This window comes from Halyomorpha halys, unplaced genomic scaffold, assembly GCF_000696795.3.
Source record: "Halyomorpha halys isolate HHAL.00 unplaced genomic scaffold, Hhal_1.1 Scaffold34.1, whole genome shotgun sequence".
Classification (NCBI taxonomy): domain Eukaryota; kingdom Metazoa; phylum Arthropoda; class Insecta; order Hemiptera; family Pentatomidae; genus Halyomorpha; species Halyomorpha halys.
The window spans coordinates 381225-390825 of record NW_027105031.1 but is presented as its reverse complement, the minus strand read 5'-3'; the positions used below and the strand labels follow the sequence as shown (position 1 = coordinate 390825).

General features: G+C 30.5%; 1 protein-coding gene and 1 long non-coding RNA gene across 4 annotated transcripts in view; one reads left to right on the top strand and one right to left on the bottom strand.

The window, feature by feature from the left end:
• Nucleotides 1-9601, top strand: part of mol (dual oxidase maturation factor 1 mol) — a 341356-nt gene that overhangs the window by 303804 nt on the left and 27951 nt on the right. For all 3 annotated transcript variants that reach the window (XR_010843535.1, XM_067047750.1, XM_067047755.1), the window contains exon 4: nucleotides 3961-4095. Coding sequence is in view for 2 of the 3 variants with exons in the window: in XM_067047750.1 (XP_066903851.1) it covers nucleotides 3961-4095 (135 nt within the window). In the remaining variant the exon portion in view is untranslated. The remainder of the gene's footprint in view (nucleotides 1-3960; nucleotides 4096-9601) is intronic.
• LOC136795855 (uncharacterized) lies at nucleotides 1348-6988 on the bottom strand. Its single transcript, XR_010843537.1, has 3 exons — nucleotides 6810-6988; nucleotides 4894-5083; nucleotides 1348-1519 (listed from the first exon to the last, which is right to left on the bottom strand). It is a non-coding gene; the product is annotated as an uncharacterized lncRNA (long non-coding RNA).

The window sequence follows — 9601 nt, the reverse complement described above, 5'->3', positions numbered from 1 at the left end:
AAAATTAATTATATCAAATTAAAAATATAAATATAGTTTTTATGTGTAGAAAATAGTGCTACTCTGCCCTTTCATGATCACTACTTTAAAGTTACCTTGTATTGAACACCTCAATTCTACTTGTCAATGCTCAATGGTTTCATTTGTGCCTATTTTTTCTAATACATGAATTAAAATTCATCTAATATATGACTTGAAGAATTAAGGAAAAAATGTTTGAAAATGGCCATATTTAAAAATAGACTGAAATTTCACTGAAATATCTAAAATAGATATGTGTATATTATAAGATTGTTTGCACATACAATTAATTTTTAAAATTGATTGTTAACACAAAAATTCTATTCTTAAAAAGTTTTATTTTATTTTTTACAGTCAGGGTTTAATGAGATCCTACAAATATTTTTCCTCAATCATTCTGATTGATAATTAATAATTTTAAAATAATTCTGATTGATAATTAATAATTTTAAAATAATTCTGATTGATAATTAATAATTTTAAAATAATTCTGATTGATAATTAATAATTTTAAAATAAATCCTACTAAAAAAAAGGTATAGCAATAACAAAATTATTAATAATTAAGACAATTTATCTATGGCATCTTTTGGTTTGTTCATCTTGAAAATTGTCACTTTTATTTTATCTTTTTAGTATGTTAATTTAATTCTTAATTTTATTAGGGACAGTAAATTAAAGTGAGTCCAGTTCTTTTTTATCGCCTATTCATTTATATCCCTTCAACTTTTTTTTTGTTCTCGATCTCCAACATTTATTTACAAGTATATTTAAATAAAATATATGTATCGTACAAATATAGAGATTCTATTACCTAGTAGCATACATTTAAGCTAGATAGTATTTATTTAGTTAGCATGCATACAAAACCCGAAGTACTTAAAATAAAAGGTAGTATAGGAGAAAATAATAAATATAATGAAAAAACAATTTCATCGCGGATTAAGAGTGGAGTGTACAGGGGCTTCCCATAGGTTTTCACGAATCCACTCCGCTGTGGCCGTGTCATTAATAAAATAAACGTGTCTCATTAACACGATTACATAGCACTTTTTTTTCAAATTCTGTAATAACCTGAGTTTAGGTGACGATTGGAAAGATTGTCAGTTACAAAGGATTTTCTAATGAATGTTCAAGGATTTCAATTACTAACTTATGTAACACAATGTTTCAATTATTAGAATCCTCTTGCTCACTTATATAACATTATGTTTCGTAATAATGATGATACGTTGACAACAGTAAAAAATGTTTATATTCACTACTTTATTGATGAAACACTTGAGATAAAAATCCAAGTTTATAAGAAGAAAAGAACACTGTAATTCCAAAAATAAACAAATTTCATCAAAGTAGTCTCGGAGAAAAGCCATGGACGGAGGAGGGATGGAATTATCTTATCTTTTCTTGGATATTATTCATCCTGAAACGAAGAACCTCAAATTATGCGGCTTTGTTTCATTAATTTTTTTCCTTCATCGTTTACAAATATTCATTGCTGAAAATAATAAACCATCTAGAATTTATTTATTTATTAGCTCTTGTTTATTGATTTATTTTAGTAATTTATTTTCTGTTTTATTCCCTATTTTATATCTTTTCCTATGATTGTGTGATTGTTCGAATTTTGTAAATTTAATTTAATTATTTTCAGATTAATTAAGTTAGTTTCATGTCGTTCTAAATTATTTTTGACATGGAATAAATTATTTTATGAATGACATTTGGTTCAATTTAAAAAAAGTTTTGGAAACCTAAATTAGAGTTGAGAGTTCAGTAACACCGATCCCGAATCTTAAAATATATAGTTAAAAATAACAATTTTATTTCATTAAAATTCTCACGTTGATTATTTTTCACATCTCAACCAGTGAGTCCTAATTTTTTGAAACCCAGCCTTCTTACACTCTATACCCCAAATCTTTGTTTCATAACCATCGTACTTTATGACATACAAGGTAAGAGTCTAAGTCCATTGCTATTTTTACTGTACATGAAGTGGCTACCATCTGTAAAAGAACAAAGAGGACGTTCTTGGGCCTTAGAAACCTCCGCCCAATGGTCATACAACTCTTCCTTACGCAATGATGATATTGTTCTCGTCGCCGACACCCTTGATAAATTACAGCAGGCAGTGACTGAATGGCACGAAGAGCTCTACCGGAAAGGAATGGAAATAAATACCAGCAAAAGCAAGATATTACAAGTGGAGAGGCAAGTATAAGATTTCTATATATATTGTACCGGGAAAGAAATGAAAGTGGTTTCAGATTTCACCTACCTAGAAACTATAATAGACAGGTCTGGGAAAATAAACTCAGAAATATCAAACAGGATAAGGAAGGCTAATGCAGTCTATTACCAGATCTACAATACTGTAATAGGGAAGCGAGAGGTAGATAGGAATGTTAAGCTCCCTATCTACAAGTCTGAATACTTGTCGATACTCTTGTATGGAGCTGAAAGCTGAATACTGACGGACTGGTAGGAGAGTAGAGTCACTGCTGCAGAAATGAAATTTCTGCGAAGAACGGTGGGGAAGACGAGGAGAGATCGTGTCCGAAATGAGAGGATACGCCAGGAACTGGGGATTGCCTCAGTGAAGGAGGTTCTGCAGACACGACAGTTGAAATAGTTCAGCCACGTCATTAGAATGGAGGAACATAGGGACCCCTTAAAGACGATGGAGTATATACCGGATAACAGAAGGCCTCGTGGACCAAGGATGTCCTACCTGGAGTATGTCGACAGGCTTTACAGAGCAAGAGGGAAGGATCTTCATGAGGCCAGGAACCTAGCTGCTGATAGAGAAAGTTGGTAGCCGGTGGCTGAACGCTTTTCTCCGCTGAGTGGGCACTATAGGGAGAAGCAAAAGAAGAAGAAGAATCAAAATGTTTTGAATTCAACCGTATTCCATATCTATAACATAATGGGAAACATTATTAACAATTTAATCTTTATTGAGATTCTCGTTTTTCAGATACAATTTTCAACAAGTCTGTGATCGAGATGTTACAGGCACATAGAGCCCGGTTTTATTATGTAGATTAGTATCTGGTCATGGGCTTCCCCATAAGAATAAATCTGTATGATTTTCGAATTTGATTTTAAAAATTAAATTAAAATACAAACAAAACTTTAAAAGAACTTTACTTGATTCTTGCATAAGTATTAGAAACAAAAGTCATAGCCACTGTATAATAGCTTATTTTAACTGAACTGTCTATCAATCCCATCATAACAGTCTGAAAGAACGTTTCTGAAAAGAAATTATATTTTGACAAAATATTATCTTTTTAAAGTACATTTTAACTGAGGAAATTTATTTAAATTTTTTTGGTATATATTTCTACACAATTATTCCAATGATAATGTATCATCTATGTTAAAAAAAATTATAGTTTTAAGATTATCATTAAAAACTGTTTGGACTGCTCGTTTGCGAGTGAAAAAAGAAATTATAGTGATTATAAATATATTTTTAATTAGTTTTAGTAAATATATTACGAACATATTACCATTTATTGCATTTAACTCCCTATTTTGGGCTACTGCATTCGAAGGGCTACTGCATTTGCTGCATGTAGCTCTTTTGCATCGATGTTGATTCTGTCTATTCCCCTAGTTTTTGGCCTCCCACGTCACTTGCTTATTATATTAGCATTTATTGTTGTGTAGAGGTAATTATTGTAAACCCGTACATTGAAGGTATTCATTTATATATTTTTATTTTTTTTTATTTACCTATTTATTTTATTATGATTATGTATAGTTTTATATACTAGTATGAACTGATGTAATAATACGCATATAGTTCAATTGCTCTTACTTATTCCGGAAAACATATAATTTGATCAAATATACATTTGACATAATAGTTTATCTTTATGAAAATACCATTTCAGTCCATTTATGAAGTTTAAAATTTATTTGCTGCAGTGTGCAAGATGGGATCGAGCTGGCACGTGGCAAGAACGAGAGTTGTAAGTTCCTACAGTGCCTTCTCCAAGGAGCTGGTACCCGCCGAACTAGGAGCCTACATTGGCTTGGCCCACGTCAACATAACTCTTATAGGTTAGTTTTATTTTAATATTTATTTACAATTTAGTTTACTTTATTTAATATACCTTACAATTTTATGAGACAGTAAAGAGTTGAATGGCAGGCTTCAAAATAAGAATTTAATAATCACTCTTTCAGTGCTAATGTAAGAAATCATCTTTAATTAATCTTAATTCTGTTATATTTATCCATCTTTATCACTGGTAATATTTATTCATTTTTATTACAACTTTTTCATGAGCCCCTTCCTGGTCATTTGTAACATTGGAAGATGGGGAGGTATTGGTTAAAGGTAACCAACAATTTTAACCATGGTAGGGGTGTGATCCTTTTTTCATTTCGTGAGGACGTTACAGAAATAACAGTCGCTTAACTTCCTCAGCCACAAACGGCCTTATTTTTATTACTACTAACAATAAAAAATAGAAAATTTAGAGCGACGTTCTAGCCCAATCACGCTATGTCAATGAGAACAAGACATAGCAGATATTAAGACCATTTAATTATATAATTATACGAGTTTATGCAAAAGCGTTAGAACCTTGAAACTTGTATTTTCCTACTTAACTCTGATTTGAACTTTCTTTTCTTTTTTTTCGATTGCAATAGTTCTCATAATTTCATATTTCATATTTAGATAAGGAAAAGTCAATAAATTTTATTGTTTGTATGAGCTACATCAAAACAAAATTTCTTATTTCGTGTCTTATGACTGATTAATTTGGTATTAAAATTGTTTTGAGTGTGATATATGGTGACCTCTGTTGAAACTATCATATTTGGTATATTGCAATTACTAGTGCATAACACCTTAATGATTCTATCATTCAACATGACATTCGTTTCCTCTTTGAGTCCCTGTGAAGAAATATATGTTCCGATTTCGTTAGTGCCATTTCCAGAGTTCAAACTGGATGGTAAAGAGTCCTTTTGTGTAGTGTTCGTTCACTAATGGTCTGCTAACTTTTATTCGATTCTCAGGCATTGTCCTCCAGGTAATCTAAAGAAACAAATGCCATTGTGGTAATATTTGGTTCAAAAATAATTATATTACGTTGTAGTAGGCTGTTTGATGTTATGATTTCTTTAGACGTAGATAATAAACATTTTCGGTGAATAAAGCTGATTACTATTATAAAACATTTTCTTGAGTGACAGATTAAATTTTTAGTGAATGTTCTAATTACATCTTAGAAACACGTAACTTGACACATATCATTATTAACCCAAACTTCAATGATCTCCTTTTACTATCAACTTTTTATTTTTAAAAACCTCCGACAAATAAGATTTTGATGTTGTTTCGAGAAATAAATGTTAGTATTATTAATGAGGTTAATAGGAAAGGAAAAAAAATTTTTGTGGAATAGTTTTGTAATGAAATTATGTGGTTTATATAAGACATGTAGGCTATGTGCCGCAAAAAGACAATTTAATGAATCATGACATCGATGATTGAGGTTTTCTCCTTGAAAAGGTCCAAAACGTTGAAGGTTTTGTTTTAATAAAAAGTTAAGGGTTAATAAAAAGTGGATCATTGAAGTTTGTATTAATAGTAATATAAACCACTCTAAAACAATTAATATATAAATCAGTAATTTGACATATATCTTCAGTGCAGTCAATCAATTAGCATATATCTTTAATAAATTAATATTAGCCTGTAAGTCTTAAGTCCTCAGTTATTAAAACATTTAATAAAGTTGGATACAGTTTCGTCTTGCTTCATAATAAAAATTTTTAAAAATGGATTAAAATAGAGAAGTAAAAAAGAATTCAAGACAGAAACAAATTTAACTAATGAAGGATAGAAAATGATATATAAATAATAATACAGTTTATAATTTTGTTTTAAAATATGAATGTTAAGCATTAGAAAAAAACTTAAAATTTCTACTCTGCAAAATATATCTTGAAATTTCATGAATGGATTAAACTTTTGTTGGATTTTAGAATCTCAGGAATGGACTGGCCTACCCCAGGAAAAAAAACTCTTCTTTAGTTTTTAAAAAGCAATTTACATTAATATAATCTAGGCATCTTTCCGATAAGAGATATTTAGTATATCACTGCTTTGCTTTTATCTAACAGAACTTAGAGTAAAATATATCTGTTTTTATGTACTGTACTTCTTAGATTAGATTACATATTTATTCTGGGCGATTAACTTCTTGGTCGTTACGCCTTTTTACTTTATCTTCTTGTCTTTGGCATTTGACAGATGAATATTTCTAGTATAGACTGGTTTCTTTTTCTTTTAACGATTACGCTGGTCGATATTGGTAATTTATATTTTACAATAGAGTTGGGATTCTTTCAGAACTTTTATAATTTGGTCTATAAAATCTGCTGAGTCTTTTACAGCCAATTCTCTTGAACATTGCACTAGCTGCACAGATATAATTAATACTATGTCATAATATGTAATGAGAGTACCGATAGTTATAACCGGTTATTAAAGTAATGACCTTCCAAAGACATAAAATTACTTTTACAATTATCACATATAAAACGTTGTTAATTCTATCTTGCAGATGTTTTCATAGATGAAAGGCAAGGTTGAACCGAGAATGAATTATTCTAAACGGCATTAAAGTCTTTTCACAACTTTTTTTATTTGATACCTGCCAAGTTTATTTGCAAAAATACCATGCTTTTACACTTTTTTTTCAACATCCCTATAATCATAAAGCTAGAAAAATAAATAAAAAAATAAAATAAATTACTATTATACAACTTGTTGAAGCTACATCTTTTCCCGTTGCTTGGCAACATTTTAAGCTTGATAAGCTGGTTCGTTGATGGACTGAACTGATAAGCATGATATTCAAAAATTCAAGTGGTGGAACACGCTTAATTTCTGTTACTTGACTATACCTAAAATCCTAACCTAGTAAAATAATAATTAAAAACCTAACCTATGTCCAAGTTACCCATGTGTTAAAATTATTGTTGCAATGTGCGCTGAGGTCACCAGAGATTGGAATTATGGTTTGGTAGAAGTTTTTAACGAATAGAAAAACCTTGATGTGCTTCCGTATACTGTATTCCGTCCCTAAGATATGTGAATAGAAGATACCAGCTCTGTACATAAGAGCTGGTCTCAATATACTTTTGTATATTTTAATTTTTAAATGTTGAAAGAGAGCCGGTGATAATAGTAGATGATGGAGCCTGTATGTTTTTAGTCTGATTTGAATTACTTTTTTTGTATATAAGTGCAGAGAGAGTAAAATGGCAGTCTAGTGGAGGTGCGAAGTGTCCCTGAGTCTTGAAATCAGAACATACTGTAATCATCTATGTCTAAAAAAAAATGACGGTCTAGTTTAATGTTAACGTAAGCCAAGGAATAAGAAGGCGCAACTGTGGTGTTGCACGTAGGAAAATTCTAATTTCTTAAGTTTATAGCTCTTAAATAGTTACACATAATAGATTTTACCAGAAAATCCACCTGGTAAGATAAAAAGTGTTATTCTCTTCTACTTGCTGGAAGTCACTGTTGGAGAAGTGGCGGTCTCAGGTTTAGGTGTCTCCTTTGTCAAAGCGCTAGAATGAGTCTTGATAAAATAGGGTTTTTGTATAATAATTAGAGCCTAGTTGTATGGGTTCGTGATAAAATCTAAATGAGATTCGAAAAAATCTTCATAGCGAATGTTCTTAGCCGCACCAAAACATGGTAACATTTAGCAGTTTTTCGGCTTATATGAATTCGAACACGACATAAAAACTTCACAATTGATTTAATTCTCTAATTCCCTTCGCCATTTTTAATTCACGTTAAGTGCAAATTACGTATGTAATCTTTAATAACCAAACATACATGACTGCTATCCAATGTGATTATGGACATGTTACAATGCTCTATATACATTTGTATGTGGTTTCTATAGATCGTAACGGTCTCTCTAACGCAAAGAGAGTTTTCCAAATCGGACTGGTAGTTTAAATAAACGAAAATGAGAAAATTCATTGTGAATTTCGACTATTTAATCTTATGTTTAGCAAATTTCTTTGTTTGAAAACCGATTTCTAGGGATCTACAAAAATTAAATTATGTTAAGTGGTACTACTGGCTCCCCAATTCCATTTCTTTAGAGGATTAAAATATAGGTTGTCATTTCAGATTTAAGATTACGACCAATCTGCAGGATATTTAAATAACAAAGATATCTTCTAGTTGATAGGAATAAGTATATTTTACAGTAGGACAATGGAATTGAATAAGTCATAGTACTGAGTAAGTCCTTCTCTATGGAGATATTAACAAAATTCATGCCATTTCTTCTGAATCCCATCTTCACGATTTGGCTTTCGAAACGGATCGAATATCTCAGTTGGATAGGTTCTCTAAGGAAAGTTTTAAATCCAAAAGATGGCAGTAAATATTCTTAACGACTCTGTCTTTAAGTCTTTAAGTTATCTTGTATCATGACAGTGATTTAAAAGTCTATATATAAAAGAAAAAGAAATGATTTTTCACTTTTTTTCCTGGATGAGAAAAATGCAAATGCCTTACATTTCTCATATCCAAAAATTATTATTAATTAATTTATTTCATTTTCTTAAATTTTATTAATTTTTATTATTACTATATTTTTGTTTTTTATCCTGAATATTTTGTCCTCACCTCTTTCCTAGACCAACAAGATTTAATATTTTCACAGCAAGCTTATATGATTATTTTTAAATTACTTTAATTACCGAGTAAAAATTCTTATAAAGTACACTCTATTAACAATATATTGTAGAGGAAATGATTTGCTAATGACGGTAAATTGCGTATAGTGGTAGACAATACTATTCTTCATTTGTTTCCATCATCCCAAAAGCTACCGAAAAAAAAATTACCCTTTACTATGATATATACTTCTGGAGGACATCCATGATCAAATGGAGTTTGAATGGTTTCCACGCTTTTTCTACTTCCGGTCAGCATTTATAGCTCACCATACCGCACCTTGAAAAATTAGTTCCATTTTTCTTTTTGTTAGTTTTGGGGTAACAAAGAAAACTTTTCTTTTATTTCCTCCTCTTTGTACGATAGCGGCTTTGATTATGTTTGGCTTTGTTGTTAATCACTGCGTGTCCCTCTGAGTAATTCTTTCAAATGCTCTTTTTATAACCGTCTTTTTATTTTTAAGAATAACCTTGTTAGATGTGTATACTTGCGCAATCTCTGCCCGTAAGCGTCAAAATAATCAAGTACTTAGAAATTCTTACATGGAACTTTGATTCCAGTAAACATGCCTACGTAAATTTGTCGCATCTTGGTTTTGTTCATAACAATACCTCAACCATATGGTAGCTTTACAAGACCCTGACAGAACCAAACTTTCAAAACTTCTTGAAAAATCGGAAACAAAAATTCATAGCATAAAACCATTCAAAAATGACAACTAAAAAAAAACCAACTTAGAGCAGAGATGTTCATAATCTTCTTAACACATTCTTAAAGAATACAAAACAAAGGAACTGAAGTGAGTAAAAAGGATTTAAAGTTAAGATCAATTTATATATA